The sequence below is a fragment of the Mus caroli genome, unplaced genomic scaffold, assembly GCF_978045245.1.
Source record: "Mus caroli unplaced genomic scaffold, Mus_caroli_1 scaffold_8, whole genome shotgun sequence".
Classification (NCBI taxonomy): domain Eukaryota; kingdom Metazoa; phylum Chordata; class Mammalia; order Rodentia; family Muridae; genus Mus; species Mus caroli.
In genome coordinates this window covers 98,756,756-98,782,839 of record NW_028227263.1, presented here as the reverse complement: position 1 = coordinate 98,782,839, position 26,084 = coordinate 98,756,756, and the positions used below count along the sequence as shown (strand labels likewise).

The 26,084-nt window shown below is 38.9% G+C and overlaps 1 protein-coding gene across 1 annotated transcript; it reads right to left on the bottom strand.

Annotated features, from left to right (window-relative positions):
• Positions 1 to 24,656: 24,656 nt before the first annotated feature.
• Positions 24,657 to 25,673, bottom strand: LOC110288827 (mas-related G protein-coupled receptor member B2). Its single transcript, XM_021155071.2, has one exon. It carries the CDS (start codon positions 25,671 to 25,673, stop codon positions 24,657 to 24,659), a length of 1,017 nt encoding a protein of 338 aa, XP_021010730.1.
• Positions 25,674 to 26,084: the final 411 nt, after the last annotated feature.

Sequence of the window (26,084 nt, the reverse complement as noted above, 5' to 3'; positions counted from 1 at the left end):
AGGGTTACCCAATAATGGGTAAGGCTGTGACATTAGAGGAAGGACCTAAAACAGGAGCCACAGCAGATGGACATAACTGCAGAGGCCTAGACCAGCCTTGTTTTAATAAAACATAAAGGGGGAGATTTAGAGAGCCGCGATAACATTTGCCATCACAAGATGGCGCTGGCTTCCACAGTGCCTTATGCCACTTAAACAAAGAACAAGCTATGTGCACATGTGCAAAGAGAGTGTTTGCGCCAAGTCTTAGCACACCCAGGGGCGTGTCTATGAGATCGTGGGTAAGCGACCAGTCAGGCATGGACATGCCATGCTAGGGGGTATATAAGCAGCACCTTTCTGAGGCTCTTGGTCTTCCTCATCAATATGCAATAAAGATTGGCTGCAGAAGGATTCTTGTGTCCCGTGTGCTTTCTTGCTGGTGAGGAAACAGCGCGGGACAAAACTTGAATACAGAAGGTCAAAATATTGAATAGGGATGAGAATATGGCTCATTTTGCACAAGAACCTATGCTAAATACCCAGATGTACAAACATACGTGAGTGAAAGTTAAGCAGATAAGAGCTGTGTATTTCTTCAATAGTATACAATCTATAAAAATATGTACTTAAATATGTATTATCTAACACAGAAACTAAATAAGAGATTTAAATTCAATTCATTTAAATACAAAGATCAACAGAAGTCTAAGAGACTCCTAAACCATAGGGAATATTTCTTTTGATTTTCTTCCTAAAGGTGGAATGATAAGTGTTTCATCTATGCTCCAGGCCAGGTGTGACCATGAAATCACACCATGGAATGGATCTCATGGAGGAGATTTATTTGTGGATGCAGGAGGGGGATACAGAGTCTGCCTCTGATGGACGTAAAGAAAAAAAAAAGAGCTGGAAGGAGGAATGGGTCCTTTTATCAGGTAATGTAGTATATGTGCAGGAGGATGTGTAATGAGGCAAAAGTAGGAGTTTCTTGCCTCTAGGCAGCTAGTGATACCATGTCTCAGGGCCCCTTACGCTGTCCACGGAGGTGTGTGGTTGCTGATAGTAAGACCCTATTACTCAGGACACAATTTTATTTAGACACAGATCCCATTACAAATGAGTACATCTATAATGAAATTTCTGCATCTAAGACTTTGGTAGCATTGCAAAAGTGGTGGCATGGGGGAGGTGGCAGAAAGTTTTTAAAATCAAGAAGACCTAGAAGTTTGCTGTGAGGTTGTGTCTCCAACTAATATCAGAATCTACACACATAAACTCTCACTAACATGAATCCCCAAATATGAGCTACAAGGACAACAAAAATAGACATGTCCAACTGGTTGTGGATCAGACCATGAGACCTCAGCTACACATGATAATCAACAGAGAACTAAGGAATGCTGAGAGTGGGAGAGTCTTCCACTAGAAAATCATACCAACTGGTTATACAATACAAAAGTGTCAGTTGTATACATGGGAAAACTCACACAATCTCATTTACAAGTAGAAAGTATTTTAGTCAATATATACAGAACAATATGATAATTGTTAAGTCTTTGATGAATGAGGGACAGAGAAAAGCATAGATCAATACGACTGAGTAACTTAAATGAAAGATGAAGTAAAACCATCTTAGTTCATTTTCCATGGTTCTCATGAAACACCATGAACACGACAATTCATAAAAGAAAATGGGGAATCTGGGGACTCATACTTCCATAATATTAGAGTCCATAATGGTCATGAGAAAGACCATAGCAACAGATAAGCATGATACTGGAGCAGTAGGTGACAGCTTATATCTGATGTACAAACATGAAGAAGAGAGAGAGAGACAGAGACAGAGAGACACAGAGGCAGAGAGACACAGAGACAGACATACAGAAACTGACAGATAGAAAAAGAGATAGAGAGACAGTGAGAGTGCTAAGTGGGAATGGCACACATTTTAAACCTCAAAAGCCCACCCTGAGTGACATTCCTCCTCCACCAAAGCCTCAACTCATGACCTTTCCCAAAAGATTCCACCAATTTTGGACCTTTCATTCAAATACATGAGAATATTTGGGCCACTCTCATTCAAACCTGAAGATTCACTCATTGGCCTCCATAGGCTTGTAGCCATGTCATAATGGAAAATGAATTCAGTCCCACTTCAAAGTTCCCCATAGCCTATCACATTCTCATTGCTGTTTAATCATCCAAAGTTTTTGATGAGACTTAAGGCAGTCTTTTAATTATAACCCGTGGTCAAATCAAAGGGGATAAATATTTCCAACACATAAGGGCACAGATCATACATTACCATTCCAAATCAGAGGAATGGGGCATAAGAGTAAATACTGGGCCAAAGAAATCAATCCCCAATAAGGCAAACTCTAAATCGTGTAGCTCCATGTCTTGGTAAAAACGGCTCAGATGGTTCTACTTTCAGCTTTGCTGCTGCAGCATACTTTTCTCTCTTATGCTGGTTTCACTCTTTCTTTCTTTCTTATTTATTTATTTATTTATTTATTTATCTATCTATTTATTTATTTACTTACTTTACATTCCAGATTTTATTGCCTATTTATTTATTTATTTATATTTTTATTAAATTTATTTATTTTTTACACTCCTTATTTCATTCTCTGCTTCCCCCATCCACCCTCTGACTCTTTCACATTCCACACCTCCTCCCTATCCCCACTTTTTCCACATAGATGCCCCTCCCACCTCATCTGACCTCTAAAATTCCTGGAGAATCCAGTCTCTTGAGGGTTAGGTGCATCATCTATAAATGAACACAGACCCAGAAATCCTCTACTGTATGTGTGTTGGGGGCCTCATATCAACTCGTGTATGTTGTCTCTTTGGTGATCCAGTGTTTGAGAGACCTCAGGGATCCAGATTGAGACTGCTGGTCCTCCTACAGGATTCCCTTCTCCTCAGCTTCTTTCAGCCTTCCCTAATTCAACAACAGGGGCCAGCCACTTCTGTCCATTGGTTGGGTACAAATATCTGCATCTGACTCTTTCAGCTGCTTGTTGGGGATTTTGGAGGACAGTCATGATAGGTCCCTTTTTGTGAGTACTACAAAGACTCAGTAATAGTGTCAGGCCTTGGGAGCCTTCCCTTGAGCTGGATCCACTTTGGGCCTGGCACTGGAATTTCTTTTCCTCTGGCTTCTCTCCATTTCCATCCCTGTAATTCTTTCAGACAGGAACAATTATGGGTCAGAGATATGACTATGGGATGGCAACCTCCTCCCTCACTTTATGCCCTGTCTTCCTGCTGGAGTTGGTCTCTATAAGTTCCTTCTCCCCACTCTAGGGCATTTCAACTAAGGTCCCTCCCTTTTATTCCTGAGAGTCTTTCTCTTCCCAGGTCTCTGGTACATTTTGGAGGGTGCCCCCCTCCCCCGCAACCGCTATTTCCTGAGGTTGTCTGTTTCCATTCTTTCTTCTAGACCTCAGGGCATCAGTCCTTTTTGCTCACCCAATACCAGATCAGGTTCCCCTCTCCCTCCCCACCCCCATTTTCCTTCCCAGGTCATGCCATCCCTCCCCACTTGTGATTGCTTTCTTCTCTTTCCCAAGTGGGACTGAGGTTTACTCATTTGGGTACTTCAGCTTGTTGACCCTTTTGAGTTCTGGGTACTATATCTTGGGTATTCTGTACTTTTTTGGGCTAATATCCACTCATTAGTGGTGTATACCATGCACATTCTTTGGGGTCTGAGTTACCTCACTCAGGATGATATTTTCTAGTTCCATCCATTTGCCTGCAAAACTAAGGATGTCCTTGTTCTTAATAGCTGAGTAGTATTTCATTGTGTAAATAAACCTCATTTTCTGTGTCCATTCTTCTATCGTGGGACATCTAGGTTGTTTTCAGCTTCTGGCTATCATCACAAATAAGGATACTATGAACATAGCAGAACATGTGTACCTATGGCATGGTGGGGCATCTTTTGGGTGTATTCCCAAGAGTGGTATTGCTAGGTCTTCAAGTAGATCTAGTTCCAGTTTTCTGAGGCACCTCCAGATTTATTTCCAGAGTGGTTGTTCAAGTTTGCAATTCCACCAGCAATGGAGGAGTGTTCCTCTTTCTCCACATCCTCCCCAACATGTCTTGTCACCTGAGGTTTGATCTTAGTTATTCTGATTAGTGTAAGAAGGAATCGCAGGGTCACTTTGATTTGCATTTCTATGATCACTAAAGACTTTGGTCCAGACAACCAGCCAGCTTTTGTCCGCCCGGCCTGAGAGGCTTCTGCCTGTGGTTCCGCGGGAGCCAGCTTGGTACCAGGACTCCACAGAGGGCAGTCTGCACAGGTGAGAGTGTGGAATACAGAGGCCAGCAGTCTCTGGGACAGGCGAGAGCCACAGAGCCTCTGAGGCTGCGCCATTTTCGGCTCCAGACAACCGGTCACCTTCCTGATCAAAGCACAGGTGTCTGCTCAGCCTGAGAGGCTTCTGCCTCAGGTTCCGCAGGGACTCTGTGGAGGGCAGTCTGCACAGGCCAAAGCAACACAGCTTCTGGGAAAGATCCTATTTTGGGCCTTCATCTTCAGCCAGGAGGAGGTCCAAACACCAGATAACTGTGCACCTTTCCTGAAAGAGGAGACCTTGCCTGCAGAGACTGCTCTGACCACTGAAACTCAGAGGAGAGAGCTAGTCTCCCAGGTCTGCTCATAGAGGGTAACAAAATCACCAGAGGAACAATCTCTAAACAGAGACAACTATAACAACTAACTCCAGAGATTACCAGATGCCGAAAGGTAAACATAAGAATCTTACTAACAGAAACCAGGACCACTCACCATCATCAGAACCCAGCACTCCTACTTTGCCCAGTCCAGGGCACCCCAACACACCTGAAAAGCTAGACCTGGATTTAAAAGCATATCTCATGATGATAGTAGAGGACATCAAGAAGGACTTAAATAACTCACTTAAAGAAATAAAGGAGAACACTGCTAAACAAGTAGAAGACATGAAAGAGGAAACACAAAAATCCCTTAAAGAATTGCAGGAAAATATAACCAAACAGGTAGAAGACATTAAAGAGGAAAAACAAAAATCCCTTAAAGAATTGCAGGAAAACACAACCAAACAGGTGATGGAACTGAATAAAACCACCCAAGACCTAAAAAGGGAAGTAGACACAATAAAGAAAACCCAAAATGAGGCAAAGCTGGAGATAGAAACCCTAGGAAAGAAATCTGGAACCATAGATGCGAGCATCAGCAACAGAATACAAGAGATGGAAGAGAGAATCTCAGGTGCAGAAGATTCCATAGAGAACATCGGCACAACAATCAAAGAAAATGGAAAATGCAAAAAGATCCTAACTCAAAACATCCAGGAAATCCAGGACACAATGAGAAGACCAAACCTACGGATAATAGGAGTGGATGAGAATGAAGATTTTCAACTCAAAGGACCAGCAAACATCTTCAACAAAATTATTGAAGAAAACTTCCCAAATCTAAAGAAAGAGATGCCCATGAACATACAAGAAGCCTACAGAACTCCAAATAGACTGGACCAGAAAAGAAATTCCTCCCGACACGTAATAATCAGAACAACAAATGTACTAAATAAAGATAGAATACTAAAAGTAGTAAGAGAAAAAGGCCAAGTAACATATAAAGGCAAGCCTATCAGAATTACACCAGATTTTTCACCAGAGACTATGAAAGCCAGAAGATCCTGGACAGATGTTACACAGACACTAAAAGAACACAAATTCCAGCCCAGGCTACTATACCCAGCCAAACTCTCAATTAACATAGATGGAGAAACCAAAGTATTCCACGACAAAATCAAATTCACCCATTATCTCTCCACAAATCCAGCCCTTCAAAGGATAATAACAGAAAAAAAAACCAATACAAGGACAGGAACCACGCCCTAGAAAAAACAAGAAGGTAAAACCCTCAACAAACCTAAAAGAAGACAGACACAAGAACAGAATGCCAAATTTAACAACAAAAATAACAGGAAGCAACAATTACTTTTCCTTAATATCTCTTAATATCAATAGACTCAACTCCCCAATAAAAAGATATAGACTAAGAAACTGGCTACACAAACAAGACCCAACATTTTGCTGCTTACAGGAAACTCATCTCAGAGAAAAAGATAGACACTATCTCAGAATGAAAGGTTGGAAAACAATTTTCCAAGCAAATGCTATGAAGAAACAAGCTAGAGTAGCCATTTTAATATCTAACTAAATCGACTTCCAACCCAAAATAATCAAAAAGGACAAGGAGGGACACTTCATACTCATCAAAGGTAAAATCATCCAAGAGGAACTCTCAATTCTGAATATATATGCTCTAAATACAAGGGCAGCCACATTCATTAAAGAAACTTTAGTAAAGCTCAAAGCACACATTGCACCTCACACAATAATAGTGGGAGACTTCAACACACAACTTTCACCAATGGACAGATCATGGAAACAGAAATTAAACAGGGACACAGTGAAACTAACAGAAGTGATGAAACAAATGAACTTAACAGATATATACAGAACATTTTATCCTAAAAAAAAAAAAGATATACCTTCTTCTCAGCACCCCATGGTACCTTCTCCAAAATTGACTACATAATTGGTCACAAAACAAGCCTCAACAAATACAAAAATATTGAAATAGTCCCATGCATCCTATAAGATCACCATGGACTAACCCTGATCTTCACTAACAAAATAACTAATAGAAACCCAACATTCACGTGGAAACTGAACAACACTCTTCTCAATGATACCTTGGTCAAGGAAGGAATAAAGAAAGAAATTAAGGACTTTTTGGAGTTTAATGAAAATGAAACCACAACATACCCAAACTTATGGGACACAATGAAAGCATTCCTAAGAGGAAAACTCATAGCTCTGAGTGCCTCCAAAAATAAACAAGAGAGTGCACACAGTAGAAGCTTGACAACACAACTAAAAGCTCTGGAACAAAAGGAAGCAAATTCACCCAAGAGGGTTAGAAGGCAGGAAATAATCAAACTCAGGGGTGAAATCAACCAAGAGGAAACAAGAAGAACTATTCAAAGAATCAACCAATCAAGGAGCTGGTTCTTTGAGAAAATCAACAAGATAGATAAACCCTTAGCCAGACTCACTAGAGGGCACAGGGAAAGCATCCTAATTAACAAAATCAAAAATGAAAAGGGAAACATAACAACAGATCCTGAAGAAATCCAAAACACCATCAGACCCTTCTACAAAAGGCTATACTCAACAAAACTGGAAAACCTGGATGAAATGGACAAGTTTCTAGACAGATACAAGGTACCAAAGCTAAATCAAGACCAAGTTAATGATCTAAACAATCCTATATCCCCTAAAGAAATAGATACAGTCATTAATAGTCTCCCAACCAAAAAAAGCCCAGGACCAGATGGGTTTAGTGCACAGTTCTATCAGACCTTCAAAGAAGACCTATTTCCAGTTCTTCACAAACTATTCCACAAAAGAGAAACGGAAGGTACTCTACCCAACTCATTCTATGAAGCCACAATTACTCTGATACCTAAACCACAAAAAGGCCCAACAAAGATAGAAAACTTCAGACCAATATCCCTTATGAATATTGATGCAAAAATCCTCAATAAAGTTCTTGCTAACCGAATCCAAGAACACATCAAAACAATCATCCATCCTGACCAAGTAGGTTTCATTCCAGGGATGCAGGGATTGTTCAATACACAGAAATCCATCAACGTAATCCAGTATATAATCAAACTCAAAGACAAAAACCACATGATCATCTCGTTAGATGCGGAAAAAGCATTTGACAAGATCCAACACCCATTCATGATAAAAGTCTTGGAAAGATCAGGAATTCGAGGTCCATAACTAAACATGATAAAAGCAATCTACAGCAAACCAGTAGCCACCATCAGAGTAAATGGTGAGAAGCTTGAAGCAATCCCTCTAAAATCAGGGACTAGACAAGGCTGTCCACTCTCTCCCTACCTATTCAACATAGTACTTGAAGTCCTAGCCAGAGCAATTCGACAACAAAAGGAGATCAAGGGGATACAAATTGGAAAGGAAGAAATCAAAATATCACTTTTTGCAGATGATATGATAGTTTATATAAGTGACCCTAAAAATTCCACCAGAGAACTCCTAAGCCTGATAAACAGCTTCAATCAAGTAGCTGGATATAAAATTAACTCAAACTAGTCAATGGCCTTTCTCTATACAAAGGATAAACAGGCTGAGAAAGAAATTAGGGAAACAACACCCTTCTCAATAGTCACAAATAATATAAAATACCTTGGCGTGACTCTAACTAAGGAAGTGAAAGATCTGTATGATAAGAACTTCAAGTCTCTGAAGAAAGAAATTAAAAAAGATCTCAGAAGATGGAAAGATCTCCCATGCTCATGGATTGGCAGGATCAACATTGTAAAAATGGCTATCTTGCCAAAAGCAATCTACAGATTCAATGCAATCCCCATCAAAATTCCAACTCAATTCTTCAACGAATTAGAAAGGGCAATCAGCAGATTCATCTGGAATAACAAAAAACCTAGGATAGCATAAACTCTTCTCAAGGATAAAAGAATCTCTGGTAGAATCACCATGCCGGACCTAAAGCTGTACTACAGAGCAATTGTGATAAAAACTGCATGGTATTGGTATAGTGACAGACAAGTAGACCAATGGAACAGAATTGAAGACCCAGAAATGAACCCACACAGCTACAGTCACTTGATCTTCGACAAGGGAGCTAAAACCATCCAGTGGAAGAAAGACAGCATTTTCAACAAATGGTGCTGGCACAACTGGTTGTTATCATGTAGAAGAATGCGAATTGATCCATTTCTATCTCCTTGTACTAAGGTCAAATCTAAGTGGATTAAGGAACTCCACATAAAACCAGAGACACTGAAACTTATAGAGGAGAAAGTAGGGAAAAGCCTCGAAGATATGGGTACAGGGAAAAATTCCTGAATAGAACAGCAATGGCTTGTTCTGTAAGATTGAGAATAGATAAATGGGACCTCATAAAATTGCAAAGCTTCTGCAAGGCAAAAGACACTGTCAATAAGACAAAAAGGCCACCAACAGATTGGGAAAGGATCTTTACCTATCCCAAATCGGATAGGGGACTAATATCCAATATATATAAAGAACTCAAGAAGGTGGACTCCAGTAAATCAAATAACCCCATTAAAAAATGGGGCTCAGAGCTGAACAAAGAATTCTCACCTGAGGAATACCAAATGGCTGAGAAACACCTGAAAAAAAATGTTCAACATTTTTAATCATCAGGGAAATGCAAATCAAAACAACCCTGAGATTTCACTTCACTCCAGTCAGAATGGCTAAGATCAAAAATTCAGGTGACAGCAGATGCTGGCGAGGATGTGGAGAAAGAGGAACACTCCTCCATTGTTGGTGGGATTGCAAGCTTGTACAACCACTCTGGAAATCAGTCTGGCGGTTCCTCAGAAAATTGGAAATAGTACTACCGGAGGATCCCGCAATACCTCTCCTGGGCATATATCCAGAAGATGTCCCAACCGGTAATAAGGACACATGCTCCACTATGTTCATAGCAGCCTTATTTATAATAGCCAGAAGCTGGAAAGAACCCAGATGCCCCTCAACAGAGGAATGGATACAGAAAATGTGGTACATTAAAAAAAATGAATTTATGAAATTCCTAGGCAAATGGATGGACCTGGAGGGCATCATTCTGAGTGAGGTAACCCAATCACAAAGGAACTCGCACAATATGTACTCACTGATAAGTGGACATTAGCCCAGAAACTTAGGATACCCAAGATATAAGATACAATTTGCTAAACGCATGAAATTCAAGAAGAACGAAGACCAAAGTGTGGAGACTTTGCCCCTTCTTAGAAATGGGAACAAAACACCCATGGAAGGAGTTACAGAGACAAAATTTGGAAATGTGACAAAAGGATGGACCATCTAGTGATTGCCATATGCAGGGATCCATCCCATAATCAGCTTCCAAACGCTGACACCTTTGCATACACTAGCAAGATTTTGCTGAAAGGACCCAGATATAGCTGTCTCTTGTGAGACTATGCCGGGGACTAGCAAACACAGAAGTGGATTATCACAGTCAGCTATTGGATGGATCACACGGCCCCCAATGGAGGAGCTAGAGAAATTACCCAAGGAGCTAAAGGAAACTTCAACCCTAAAAGGGGCCAAAAAGGGGGAGTGGGTGGGTAGGGATTTGGGAGGGTGAGCATGGGGGACTTTTGGGATAGCATTGAAAATGTAAACGAGGAAAATACCTAATAAAAAAAATAAATTATAAAAAAATAAAAGACTTTGAAAAAAAATTTTTTTAGGTACTTCTCACCCATTCGAAATTCTTCTGTTATGAACTCTTGGTTTATTGTTGTACCCCATTTTTTAATTGGGTTGTTTGGTTTTTTGGTGGTTAGCTTCTTGAGTTCTTTATATATTTTGGTTATTAGCCCTATTGGATGTGGGGTTAGTGAAGATCTTTTTCTGAATCTGTAGGTTGCATCTTATTGACTATGTCATTGCCTTACACAAGAGTTCCTGTTTCATGAGATCCCATTTATCAATGGTTGATCTTGGAGCATGAGCCATTGGAGTTTCAGTGCATCTGGTTTTATGATGAGGTCCTTGATCCACTTGGACTTGAGCTTTGTTGAAGGTTAAAAATATGGGTCTATTTTTACTCTTCTACATACAGACAGCCAATTAGACCAGCACCATTTATTGAAAATGCTTTCTTTTTTCATTATATATTTTTGGAGTCTTTGTCAAAGATCAAGTGACCATAAATGTGTAGTTTTATTTCTGGGTCTTCAATTCAATTTCATTGATCAAGGTGTCTGTCTCTGTACCAATAATATGCAGTTTTTATCACTATTGCTCTGTAGTAAAACTTGAGGTCAGGAATGGTGATTCCTCAGCTGTTCTTTTATTGTTAAAAATTGTTCACACTATTCTTGATTTTTTGCTTTTCCAGATGACTTTGAGAATTGCTCTTTCCATGTCTTTGAAGAATTGTGTTGGAATTTTGATGGGGATTGCACTGAATATATAGATGGCTTTCATTGTGTTCCATAGTTTGGGTATGAGGTGTCAACATTTTCATTAACTTCCAGGAAGTCTTTCATTTCTTTATTTATTTTTTCCCTGACCAAGTTGTCATTGAGTAGAGAATTGTTCAGTTTTTATGGGTATGTGGGTTTTCTGTAGTTTTTTATTTTATTGAAGACCAGCATTAAGTCATGGTGATCTGATAGGATGCATGGTATCATTTTAATCTTCCTGTATCTGTTGAAGGTTGTTTTGTAACCAATTATATGGCCAGTCTTGGAGAAGGCTCCATGAGAAGCTGAGAAGAAGATATATAGATACATAGATTAGATATACATGATAGATATAGATATAGATATAGATATAGATATAGATAGATATAGATATAGATATAGATATAGATATAGATATAGATATAGATATGGTATAGATATGATTAAAAATTCTATAGATATCTGTTAAATCATTTGGTTCACAACTTCTGTTAGTTTCACTGTGTCTCTGTTTCGTTTGTGTTTCTATGACCTGTCCATTGGTGAGACCAGGGTGTTGCACTCTCCCACTATTATTGTGTGGGGTTCAATTGTGTTTTGAGTTTTAGTAACATTTCTTTTATGAATTTGGGTGGCTCTTGCATTTGGGTCATAGATGTTTAGAATTGAGATTTTTCTCTTGGTGGATTTTCCCCTTGATGAATATGAAGTGTCCTTCTTCATCACACTTGATAACTTTTGGTTGAAATTCTATTTTATTGGATATTAGGATGGCAACTCCTGCTTGTTTCCTGGTACCTTTTGCTTGGAGACCTTTTTCCATCCTTTCACTCTGAGATAGTACCTGTCTTCGTTGTTGAGGTGTGTTTCTTGTATGCAGCAAAATGCTGGATCTTGTTTGCATATCCAGTCTGTTAGCTTTTGTCTTTTATAGGTGAGTTCAGTTCATTAATATTGAGAGATAACTGTTGGTTCCTGATATGTTTGTTTTTATAGGTGGCTTTATGTGCTTGTGGCTCTATGCTTTTGACTTAGTTGTGAGATGTTTAGTATCTTGTCCTTTCTTTGGTGCAGGTATCTTCCTTGTGTTGGAGTTTTCCTTCCAGGATCTTCTCTAGGGCTGGGTTGGTAGATAGATATTGTTTGAATCTGGTCTTGTCCTGGAATAGTTTGGTTTCTCCATCTATGTTGATTGAAAATTTTGCTAGATATATTAGCCTAGGCTGGCATATGTGTTCTCATAGAGTCTGCATGACTTCTAACCAGGCTCTTCTGGATTTCAAAGTCTCCGTTGAGAAGTCTGGTGTAATTCTACTAGGTCTACTTTTGTATGTTACTTGTCCTTTTTTCCTTGCAGCTTTTAATATTCTTTCTTTGCTCTATGCATTTAGTGTTTTGATAATTATGTGACAAGAAGATTCTCTTTTCTGATTCCATTTATTTGGTGTTCTATAGGCTTCTTGTACATTTATTGTCATCTTTCTTTAGGCTGGGGAAGTTTTCTTCTATTATTTTGTTGAAGACATTTTCAGGTCCTTTGAACTGGGAGTCTTTGTTCTCCTCTATTCTAATTATTCTTAGATTTGTTTTTTCATTGTGTCCTGAAATTCTTGAATGCTTTGGGTTAGGAGACTTTTATGTTTTAAATTTTCTTTGATTTTTTTTTTCATTTTTTGAGACAGGGTTTCTCTGTGTACCCTGGCTGACCTGGAACTCACTCTGTAGACCAGGCTGGCCTCGAACTACAGTTGTGTCAATCTCTTCTACCATATCTTCTGCACCTAAGAACCTCTCTTTTATCTCTTTTATTCCTGACCTCTTTCCTAGGTTTCCCATTTCCAGGTTTCCCATTTCCAGGTTTGCCTTCATTTGTTTTTGTTTTTGTTGTTGTTTTTGGTTTTGTTTTTGTTATTGTTTTTAATTATTGTTTCTACTTCCACTCCTAGGTTTTGGATCACTTTATTCAATTCCTTCACCTGTTTACCAGTGGTTTCCTGTATTTTTTTTTCCATGAGTTATTGATATCCTCCTTAAAGGACTCTATTACCTTCATGAGATAGGATTTTAGGACAGATTCCTGATTTTCAGGTGTGTTGGTATATTCAAGGCTTGCTATGGTGGGAAAACCGGGATCTGATGATTTCCACATATTTTGGCTTCTTTTGCTTATGTTCTTGTGCTTGCCTTTCACCATCTGTATATCCCTGTTATTTATTGGTCTGAGTAATTTTATGGAGTCTGCCTCTTTTGTCCCTGGGTATCTTCAGGTCTCCTGGTAGGCCTGCGGCCCTGGCGGTATCAGACCACCTGTGGGGCCTTCCAACTGGGGACTCTTCACTAGGGAAGAGAAACTACTGATCTGTTGCCCTGGCTGCGGTAAATCTCCTGGAAGTCCTTCAGACAATTGATCTGAGTGCAGCAGTTCCTCTATGGTAGGTCAGGATATGGAGTCTTCACGGGAGCAGATAAACTAGGAGTCTGCCCAAGCAGAAAGGAGTGCAGTGGGTGCACTGCTCTGAGTGCAGTGGGTGCTCTAGGAAAGATCAGGATGTAGAGTTTTCATGGGAGCAGACCAACTAGGGGTCTGCCCCAGCAGTGAGAATTGGGTGGAAGTAGTGGAAGGGACAGAAAGGGAGTGGTATTCAGGAGGGTCGGGGTTAGTGGGTGATGGGTCCAGAGTCCACCAGGCTCCCAGGAGCAGCTCAGGGACTCAGGGATGGGGGTGGGAGGGTTCTTACAAACTGCTCTGAGTACAGCAGGTCCTCTAGGATGGATAGGGATATGGAGTCTTCACAGGAGCAGACCAACTAGGGATCTGCCCCAGCAGCAAGGACCAGGCAGAAGGGCTTTATTTATTTATTTATTTATTTATTTATTTATTTATTTATTTTACATTCCAGATTTTATTCCCCTACTGGGTAACCCTTTGACTGTTCTACATCTCATACCTCCTTCCCCACACCCTGTCTCCACAAGGATGTCCCCACCACCTACCCCAAATCCCACAAGACCTCTAAACTCACTGGGGCCTCCAGTCTCTTGAGGGTTAGGTGCAATCTTCTCTCACTGAGGCCAGACCCAGAAGTTCTCTGCTGTATATGTGTTGGGGGCCTCATATCAGCAGGTATATGCTGCTTGGTTGGTGGTCACTGAACACTGGTTTGAGAGATCTTGGGGATCCAGGTTAATTGAGACTTCTGGTCCTCTGACAGAGTCGCCCTACTCCTTAGCTTCTTCCAGCTTTTTCCTAACTTAATCACAGGGATCAGCAGCTTCGGTCCATTGGTTAGGTACAAATATCAGCATCTGACTATTTCAGCTGCTTGTTGGGGATTTTGGAGGACAGTCATGATAGGTCTCTTTTTGTGAGTACTCCAAAGCCTCAGTAATAGTGTCAGGCCTTGAGGCCTCCCCTTGAGTTGGATCACACTTTGGGCCTGTCATTGGAACTTCTTTTCCTCAGGCTCTTCTCTACTTCCTTCCCTGTAATTCTTTCAGACAGGAAAAATTATGGGTCAGAGATGTGACTATGGGATGGCAACCCCCTCCCTCACTTAATGCCTTGTCTTCATGTTGGAGGTGGGATCTACAAGTGCCCTCTCCTCACTCTAGGGTATTTCATCTAAAATCCCTCCCTTTGATTCCTAAGAGTCTTTCGCCTCCCAGGTCTCTGGTATATTCTAGAAGGTACCCCAAGCCTTCTACCTCCCAAGGGTGTCTGCTTTCATGCTTTCTGCTGGCCCTTAAGGCTTCAGTCCCTTTCACCCAATCAATACCATATCATATCTCCCTCTTCCCCCACCCACCCATCCACTTTCCCTCCCAGGTTCCTCCCTTCCTTCCCTCTTGTGATTGGTTACTTCTCGCCCCCACCCCCCAAATGGGACTAAGGCATACTTACTTGGGGCCTTCAGCTCATTGACCTTTTTGAGTTCTGAGGACTCTATCTTGAGTATTCTGTACTATTTTGGCTAATATCCACTTCTTAGTGAGTACATACTATGCCCAAGGATGCCTAGTCTCACCATATCAATTCAATATAATATTCAAAGTGCTAGCTAGAACAATAAGACAACAAAAAGATATCAAGATGATACAAATAGGCAAAAAGAAATAAAGATGTCACTATGTTCAGATGATATGATAGTATACATAAGGAACCCCAAAAATTCAACCAGAGAACTTCTCCAGCTGACAAACAACTTCAGCAAAGTGGCTAGATATAAAATTAACTCAAATAAATCAGTAGCCTTCCTTTATATAAATGATAAACAGTCTGAGAAAGAAAGTAGAGAAACAACTCCCTTCATAGTAGGCACAAATAATATAAAATATATTTCAGTAACTCTAACCAAACAAGTGAAAGATCTGCATGATAATAGCTTCATGTCTCTCAAGAATGAAATTGAAGACGATCTCAGAAAATGGAGAGACCTCCCATGTTAATGGATTGGCAGAATTATCATAGGAAAAATGGCCATCCTACCAAAGGCAATCTACAGATTCAGTACAATACCCACCAAGTTCCCAATACAATTCTTTAAAGATGTGGGAAAAAAAGCAATTCTCCATATAGAAAGGCAAAAACAAAACAAAACAAAACAAAACAAAACAGAATAGCAAAAACAATTCTTAACAATAAAATAATGATTTCACACTTTCTATGTGGCACTCTTTTGCAGGTATCCCACAGTTCTGGCAATTCAAATATACTGGTGTCTCCAGTGAAATATGTTTCATTTTCACTGCTTCACAGGATGGATTCTTCAGACCTTTATGCATAGATTTCCCTACCATATGCCTGACCTCAATGGCTTTCCTTAATCTTGGAATAAAACTCTACAGCCCCTTTAATCCTGCATTTTTCTTGACTCAAAAGCCAAAACCACATGAAGGCCATGTTCTGCTATCTTCTTAATATAAGACCTGACATCTTTTCTGAGTTATACGTGTATAGGCTTTGATTTATTGTTTTCATTTGTTGCACAAGTTTTTCTTAGTTTTAGCAGAGTCTTTAGGCATTTTATTTTTATAAGTTAGGTTTGCTGGGTGAGGTTTTGCTTTGAGGGCAATACTCTCTTTATACCATTTTCCATCAGGCTTCTTTAAATTCTTCATCTCTTTGAGCATGGCATTTAGCTCCAACATTAAATTTCCTGGTGCTCTTTTTCTTCTCAAAGTTTGAATTTTGTGATTCTTTTTTGGTTCTTTTTGGTATTTTCTATGGGTGACCTATTTCACACTGCAAATAAAATTAATTAAAATTAATTAAAAACTTCTCAATTTGTCTTCAGCCATAGTCTTAGAACAAGAGCAGAAAACAGTCAATTTTTGCAAAATATCACAATAACTTTTTCCAGCCCAGTTGCTATTATTGTTTCTTTGATACTCTTTAAGTTGGCTTTATAGTCCATGATCTTTGCAGCATTACTGCCTTCCAAGCTACTACACAAGACCCACTTGTAGTAGTTAACCACCTTAATATCTCAGTGTCCCCAAGTCTTCTACATTTTTTAAAAAAGCAACAAACTCATGTCTATCACAGCATAATCCAATTCCCTTGTACAAACTTTTACCTTAGTTACTTTTGTTCTCACCATGACTATGGAAACTTCTTAAAAATTTTAATTGGGGGATTATGATTCCAGAGCAATAGGGTCTAATGATCATCATGATAGCATAGCATTAGGCCAGCAAAAAGGCGGGGATGATATTGTACAGTAACTGATTGCATACATTTGATCAATAATTATAAGACAGACAAATAGACAGACAAACAACCACAACTACACACAAAGTCAGGACAGCCTATGGAAATAATATGTTCTTTAGAAACTGAAAGTACAAACTAAGTGACACATCTCCTCCAATGAACCCTCACCTCCTTAGCATTCCCACACAGCCATGCCAATTGTGAACCATGAGCCTATGTGCCTATTCTCATTCAGACCACCACATTAATATACAGCCTGCGATCTCTATGAAATAACATTGAATCATACACAATACTTTTTCTACATATGAAATTTTTGTAACAAGAATAAAAGAGTATTTATGTGAATTGACTTATAGGTTAGTTTGTAACAACCATTACACCACATGTATCCCAATCTTCATGATTCATTCTAAATTTAGTTTAGAACAACAAAAATTTGGACTATACAGGCCCCTGAGACAGAGTTCTGACTAAAGGAAATGGAAATGAAAAGAGATAAATTTGTTTTTGTGTCGTGATCATTTCTGAATTCTGTAGCCACACTCATCTATTAAAATTTGTTGAAATCTCTCCATTTCCAGATCCAACTGAAAGAGAGCTGATCTCCCTGGAGTGACAACACAACTGTGAGCACAAATAGGACCACCACTTCTTATCTGAGGGACCCACCTGGAGCCCTCAGGACACAGGAAGAGGAGCAGCCTGGGACAGAATAAATTCAGTTTCTGGACCACAGCTTTTCATACACAAGTCATGCCAGGAGAGATCTGGCCTCCCAGGAGTGCTGACACCTGTGGTAGCATGGATAAGACCACCACTTCTGCTCAAATACCGAGCACAAGAGGGACCTGCTCAGAGTCATCAAATGCAGGAACCAAGAAATGGCCTGGGACAAGAGCCTTCCTGTTTCCATCTGTTCCCTAGAGCTAACTCTGGGCTGCAACTATCCATAACCAAATTCCTGCCACAAATAACTCGTCTCCAAGAAATGCTGACACGCAGGCTTACATGAGTGAAAAGCCACAGTCAAAGACAGCAAGACCAGCTGACAACAGAAATATCCGGAAGGTAAGAGGCAATGGCAAGAATATAAGAAAGAGAAACCAAGGCTACTTAGCTTCATCAGAATCCAGTTATCCCACCACAGCAAGCTGTGGATACTAAAACACAATAGAAAAGCAAAACTCTGATTTAAAATCACATCATCTGATGATGATGGAAGATTTTAAGAAGGATGTAAATAATACCTTTTAAGAAATAAAGGCGTACACAGGTAAACAGTTAGAAGGTCTTAAAGAGGAAACACAAAAATCCCTAAAGAATTACAGGAAAACAAAAACAGGTGAAGGAATTGAACAAAACTATCCAGGATCTAATGATGCCAATAGAAACAATAAGGAAATCAAAAAAGGGAGACAACTTTGGAGATAGAAAACTTAGGAAAGAGATCAGGAGTCATACATGCAAGCATCAACCACAGAACACAAGAAATTGAAGAGAGAATCTCAGATGCAGAACATACATAAGAAACATTGAAACACAGTCAAAGAAAATACAAAATGTAAAAAGCTCCTAGCCCAAAACATCCAGGAAATATAGGACACAGTGAGAAATAACAAATGTAAGGATGATAGGTACAGAAAAGAGCAAAAATTCCCAACTTAAAGTGCCAGTAAATATCTTCAACAAAATTATAGAAAATATCTCCCTAACCTAAAGAAAGAGATACTTATAAACATACAAGAGGCCTACAAAACTCCAAATAGACTAGACCAGTAAAGAAATTCCTCCTATAACATAATAATCAAAACATCAATGCACAAAGCAAAGGAAGAATATTAAAAACAGTAAGGCAAAAATGTCAAGAAACACATAAAGTCAGACCTATCAGAATTACACTAGACTTCTCACCAGAGACTATGAAAGCTAGAAGATCCTAGACAGATGTTATACAGACACTAACAGAACACAAATGCCACCCCAGGCTACTATACTCAGTGAAACTCTCAATTACCAGAGATGGAGGAACGAAGATATTCCATGACAAAAACAAATTTACACTATATTTTTCCAAGAATCCAGTCCTACAAAGGATAATCGATGGAAAACTCCAACACAAGGAGGGAAACTACATCCTACATAAGGCAAGAAAGTAATCTTCTTTGAATAAACCCAAAAGAAGGTAGCCACACAGACAGAATTCCACTTCTAACAACAAAAATAACAGGAAGCAACAATCAATTTTCCTTAACATCAGTGACTTCAATTCCCCAATGAAAAGATATAGACTAACAGACTAGATATGTAAATAAGATCCAACATACAGGAAACCCATGTCAGTGACAAAGACAGACACTGCCTCAGAGGAAAAGGCTGGAAAACAATTTTCTAAGCAAATGGTCCCAAGAAACAAGCTATAGTAGCCATTCTAATATCAAATAAAATCGACATTCAACCAACAGTTGTCAAAAAAGATAAAGGACATTTCATATTCATCAAAAATAATAATCTACCAAGAACTCTCAATTCTAAAAATCTATGCTCCAAATCCAAGGGCACCCACATCCATAAAAGAAACTTTACTAAAGCTCAAAGCACATGTTGTACCTCACGAAAGAATAATGGGAAACTTCAAAAACCACCTCTCATCAATGGAGAGATCATGGAAACATAACCTAAACAGAGATACAGGAAAAGTAACAAATATTATGAACCAAAAAGATTTAACAAATATGTATAGGACATTTCATCCTAAAACAAAATAGTATACCTCTTTCTAAGTACCACATGGTACCTTCTCCAAAATTGACCATGTAATCAGTCATAAAACAGGTCTTAACAGATACAAGAAAATTGAATTAATTCCATGTATCCTATCAGATCACCACAGACTGAGTCTGGTCTTCAATAACAACCAAAGCACCAGAAAACCCACATATACACGGAAGCTGAACAACTCTCTAATCAATAATGACTTGGTCAAGAAAAATATAAAGAAATTAAAGACTTTTTAGAATATGATGAAAATGAAGGCACAACATACCAAACGTAGTGGGGCACAATGGAAGCAGTGCTAAGAAGAGGATACACTAACAGCTTGACATTACATATGAAAGCTCTAGAAAAAAAAAAAAAAGCAAATACACCCAAAACAAGTAGATGGCAGAAAATAATAAAACTGAAGCCTGATATCAAAGAAATAGAAACAAAAAGAACTATACAAAGAATCAACAACACCAGGAGCTGGTTCTTTGAGAAAATCAAAAGGATAGATAAACCTTTAGTCAGACTGACCACAGGGCACAGAGACAGTATCCAAAATATGAAAATCAGAAATGAAAAGGAAGACATAACAACAGAAACTGAGGAAATCCAAAAAATCATCAGATCCTACTACAAAAGCCTATACTCAACCAAACTGGAAAATCTGGATGTAATGGACAATTTTCTAGATAGATACCAGCTATCAAAGTTAAATTGGAATCAGATAAACCATCTAAACAACCCCATAATCCCTAAAGAAATAGAAGCAGTCATTCAAAATCTCCCAACCAATGAATGCACAGGACCAGATGGGTTTAGTGCAGAATTATATCAGATCTTCAAAGAAGACCTAAATACTAATACTCTTCAAACTATTCCACAAAATGGAAACAGAAGGAACACTACCAGATTTATTTTATGAAGCCACAATTATGCTAGCACCTAAACCACACAAAGACCCAACAAAGAAAGAGAACTTCAGACCAATTTCCCTTATGAATATTGATGCAAAAATACTCAATAAAATTCTTACAAACCAAATCCAAGAACATATCAAAACTATCATTCACCATGATCAAGTGGGCTTCATTCTAGGGATGCAGGGATGGTTCAATACATAGAAATCCATCCATGATATCCACTATATAAACAAACTCAAAGATAAAAACACATGATCATTTCATATAGATGCTGAGAAAGCATTTGAGAAATTTCAACATCCCTTAATGTCAAAGTCTTGGAAAGGTCAGGAATTCAAAGCCCATACCTTAACATAGTAAAAGCAATATACAGCAATCAGTAGCCAATATCAAACTAAATGGAGAGAAACTTGAAGCAATCTCACTAAATCAGGAACTAGACAATGCTGTCCACTCTCTTCGTCTTTATTTCATATAGTACTTGAAGTTCCAGCTAAAGCAATTAGACAACAAAAGTTTGTCATAATGATACAAATTGGAAAGAAATTAGTCAAAATAGCACTATTTACAGAGGATATAATAGTATGCTTAAGTGACCCAAAAATTCCACCAGAGAACTCCTAGAGCTGATAAACAACTTCAGCAAAGTGCCTGGATGTAAAATTAACTCAAACAAATCAGTACCCTTCCTATAGACAGAAGATAAATAGGCTGAGAAAGAAATTAGGGAACTGACACCCTTTACAATAATCACCAACAATATAAAATATCTTGCTTTGACTGTAACCAAACGAGTGAAAGATCTGCATGATAAGAACTTCAAGTCTCTGAAGGAGAAAAATTAAAAAAGACCACAGAAGATGGAAAGATCTCCCATGATCATGGATAGGCAGCATTAATGTAGTAAAAAGGGCCATCTTTCTGAAAGCAGTCTACAGGTTCCATGCAACCCTCATGAAATTTTCCACTCAATTCTTCGTAGAGTTAGAGAGAGCAATTCTCAAATTAATTTGGAATAACAAATAACCCAAGTTAGTGAAAACTATTATCAACAATAAAAGAACTTCTGAGGAAGTCACCATCCCCAACCTGAAGCTTTACAAGAGTGGAATGGTGATTAAAAACTGCATGGTATTTGTACAGTGACAGGAAGGTAGATCAATGGAATAGAACTGAAGACCCAAACATGAACTCACACACATATGGTCACTTGATCTTTGACAAAGGATCTAAAACCATCCAGTGGAATAAAGACAGCATTTTCATCAAATAGTGCTGGTTCGACCAGCAGTTAGCATGTAGAAGAATGCAAATTATCCATTCTTATCTTCCTATACAAATCTTAAGTCGAATTTGATCAAGGACCTCCACAAAAAAACAGACAGACTGAATCTAATAGAAGAAAAAGTGGGGATGAGCCTTGAGCACATGGGCACTGGGGAAAATGTTTTTAACAAAACAACAATAGCTTATACTCTAAGATCAACAATCAACAAATGGGACCTCATAAAATTGCAAACCTCTGTAAGGCAAAGAACACTGTCAATAAGACAAAATGGCAACCAATAGATATGGAAAATGATCTTTACCAATCCAACATCTGATAGAGGGCTAACATTCAATATATACAAAGAACTCAAGACATTAAAATCCAGAAAACCAAATAACCCTATTAAAAATAGGGTACAGAGTTAAATAAATAATTCTCAACTGAGGAATACTGAATGGCGGAGAAGCACCAAAAGAAATGTTCAACATCCTTAATCATCAGGGAAATGCAAGTCTAAGCAACCCTGAGATTCTACTTCACACCAGTCAGAATTGCTAAGATCAAAAACTCAGGTGGCAACGGATACTGGTGAGGATGTGGAGAAAGAAGAACGCTCCTCCATTATTGGTGGGATTACAAGCTAGTATAACCAATCTGGAAATCAATTTGGTGGTTCCTCAGAAAGTTGGACATAGTACTACCTGAGTAGCCAGCTATATCACTCCAAGGCATATAACCAGAAGATGTTCCAACATGTAATAAGGACACAGGCTCCATTATGTTCATAGGAGCCATTTATATAGTAGTCTGAAGCTGGAAAGAACACAGATGTCCTTCAACAGAGAAATGTATACAGGAAATTTGATACATGTATACAATGGAATACTACTCAACTATTAGAAACAATTATTTCGTGAAATTCATAGGCAAATCAATGGATCTAGAAAATATAATCCTGAGTGACATCACTCAGTCACAAAAGTACACACACGGTATCTATACACTTCAAAAGCTTGGAATATCCATGATACTTCTCACGGACCACATGAAGCTCAAGAGGAAGGAAAACCAAAGAATGGATTCTTTACTCCCACTTAAAAGAGGGAACAAAATAATCAGTGGAAGTAGAGGGTGGGAGGGATTTGGGAGGAAGAGAAGAGGAGGAGGAGGAGGGGAAAGGAAAAGAATCAGGTATGAGTAGAGATAGAGGAGATGTACAGAGTGTCAGGAAATTGAAAAGAGGTGTGTAGTAATGGGAGATGGGGACTAGGGTAGCAATCATAAAGTTCCAGATGTCACGAAAGCAAGAGCCTCACAGGACCCCACAGGGATATCATTAGATGAAATACCGCAAAAAGGGAGGGAGAACCTGTCATGACCATATCCAAAGGCATGGCTCCCTGGTTGAGGGATAGGGACACCCAACCATCTCTAAAATTTTAACCCAAAATTGTTCCTATCCAAAGAAAATACAGGGACAAAGAGTGGAGCAGAGACTGGAGGAAAGGCCATCCAGAGACTGTCCCACCGATGGATCCATCACACATGCAGACACCAAACCCAGACCCTATTGATGATGTCAAGAAGTGCTTGCTGACAGGAGCCTGATATAGCTGTCTCCTGAGAGCATCTGCCAGATCCTGACCAATATAGATCCAGATGCTCACAGCCAACCATTGAAATGAGAACATGTACCACAATAGAGGGGTTAGGGTAAGGACTGAAGGAGCTGAAGGGGCCTTATCTGGCATCAATGTGAGAGGAGTTCCTTGGTCCTTTGAAAGTTTGATGCCCCAGTATAGAGGAATGCTAGGGGCTTAGGCAGAAGTAGTTAGGTCGGTGGGGTAGCACCCTCATAGAAGCAGGGTAATGGGGGATGGGATAGGGGGTTTGCAGAAGGGAAAATGAAAAATAAAGAAATAAAATATCCAAATAAAACATTTGGTTGAACTCTTTTAATTATGCTTCAACTGAAAATATCATAGTACAGCTTAAAAACAAATATTATTTTATAGAAAGTATTACAAAAATATTCATATTCAATTAAAATGATTGTTATAAATGCAAGTAACAAATTCAAGTAATAAAGTATCTGAGGGTGATTTAAATTTGAGACAGGTTTCTCTAGAGTACCTTAGTGGAAACTTCTCATGAAGAATTAGAAAGTCAGAGAGAGCAGAAATCACAGCAAAGGCAAGGGGGTAAATGGAAAAGACTCGACCATGGAATGCTAAGGAAGGCATTGTGAAGAGAAACACAAAAGTCTGACTCTTTTCACCTTCATGTGGACATGGATTTTGAAGAATCTCATTGCCAAACCTAAGTGCACTCTTCAAATTTTAAAAATTAGAGACACAGTGAAATTGATATTCACAGTGAGGACTCAGCTGGGTGAAGAGAAATGTAACAGTCTTCTTTTGAGAATTTTTATTTGTTTAGTAAACAATTTATGTAAGAAAAACTATCACTTCATATATTCTTTATAACTTGAAGAAATTAATAAGGACTAGGATTATAAAGTGTTTCTATTTAATTCTTAAACATTGAGAAGGGTGTTCTAAAAGAATAGTTGCTAGATGTAACATTTGTGTAAGCATTATACATTTCAGTGGGTAAAGAAATACAGCCATTCCTTGTATTTCCATTTGCCTTCTAAAGAAGGAGAGTTTGTCTCAACAATAGGAGCTGTTCTCTACCATAGAACACTTATAAGGAGTCCCATTAAAAGGAGATGGTAAATCCCTAAGTAACATAGCTTCAGAAATGCTACATTCAGTATTTGTAGGACAAGACCCATTTCTCTCAACTTTTACAAAAATTTTTGTTTTAATTAAACAGTTGAAGATGAGATAACAAACTGAACAAGGTTGTAAAAATGGTCCACACAGATAAGAAAAAATTATTTCCGTCAAAACCATTTTTGTCTGATCAAGCAGTTGTCAGCTGCAGCTCTGAACAGTTTCCAGTTCTTCAGAGCGTTCTGAAGAGCTCTTATCTCCACTTTGTTCCTCCTCAGGGGTGTCTTGCATGGCTCTTTGCAGAAGTAGCTTGAGAGTCTTCCGCCTGAACCTTCGGTGCCTAATGGAGCCAACGAGGAAATAAATGATGGGGTTGGAACAGCTGTTAACACAGGATAGGAATAGTATCTCAAGATAAAAATCACAAATTTTAACATAATGAAAATTGCTAAGCCACTGATCGAGTATCCAAGAGATTCCAAAGGGAAGACCAAAGATCAGGAAGACCAAGACTGTAAGTGCAATAGTCACATACAGCCTGGTCATAGGAATTCGCTGTGAGCCACAGAAGATCCTGACAAGCAGGGTGACGCTAGACCCACAGAGAACACCAAATAAAACAATTGACCATACACTAGTGATAACATCAAATGTTTCACACCAATAAAAGTCAAAGCTATTAAACAGTAAGCCACACGCCTTCCCTTCCAGGAGACCCAACAATAGGGAAATAACCCAAAGCACAAAACATGTGACAGCTGATGTGTGTCTTGGACGATTACAGCGATACCAGATGGGCCATATTACAGACAAGCAGCGCTCAATGCTAATGGTGCTGAGAATGCTCAGACCAGAAAGATAAGCAAATATTGGCACAACATAAAGTAACGAAGGGATGTCAATGAGAATTGAGTAGAAGATATAAAAGGCAAGAAGAAGACAAATTACAAACTGAGAGCACAGGAAAAGAAAGTCAGCCATAGCCAGGTTGAGAATGTACACAGTGAAGGCATTCATGTGCATACGGATGCCCAGGAACCATAGCACTATGGCATTTAGTCCCATCCCAAGCAGGGAAATGATGATGGAAAGCAAAATCATGGCTTGAGTCCTGATGACACAAACTGAAGGATCAATGTAGTAGCTTCCATTCAGCACTGTGATGTTAGTTTTCCAGGCTGAGGTGCTTAGATTCTTGCTTAGGAAATCTCCACTCATGTTCCTGAAACATCAACAAAATAAAAATACATGAGCACATACTGTGGACTCTCTGATGCAAGTACATGCAGCTATGTGGTAATGCCTGACCTGGTTCATAAGAAAGAGAAACAGACCTCTAGAAATTAAGTAATTCATTTCTACCAGTATTTCTAGATCCTTTACTAATTTAATTTTCTGGAGCATTAATTTAAATGCACTTGGTATTTATTTGGGATCTCTATAATCTACTACTTTTAATGGTATGAGAGTAGTTGATGACCTCCATATAGAAACTTAGTGTCTCAGGCTATGTCAGAATGAAATAGAACTCTGAACCTAACTTTCTTTTATTCATAAAGATGGTTCTTTTCTACTTCAGGAACTCAGAAGCCAGAAGCACGACCAACAGCTGCTCCTATTCTGGGCAGG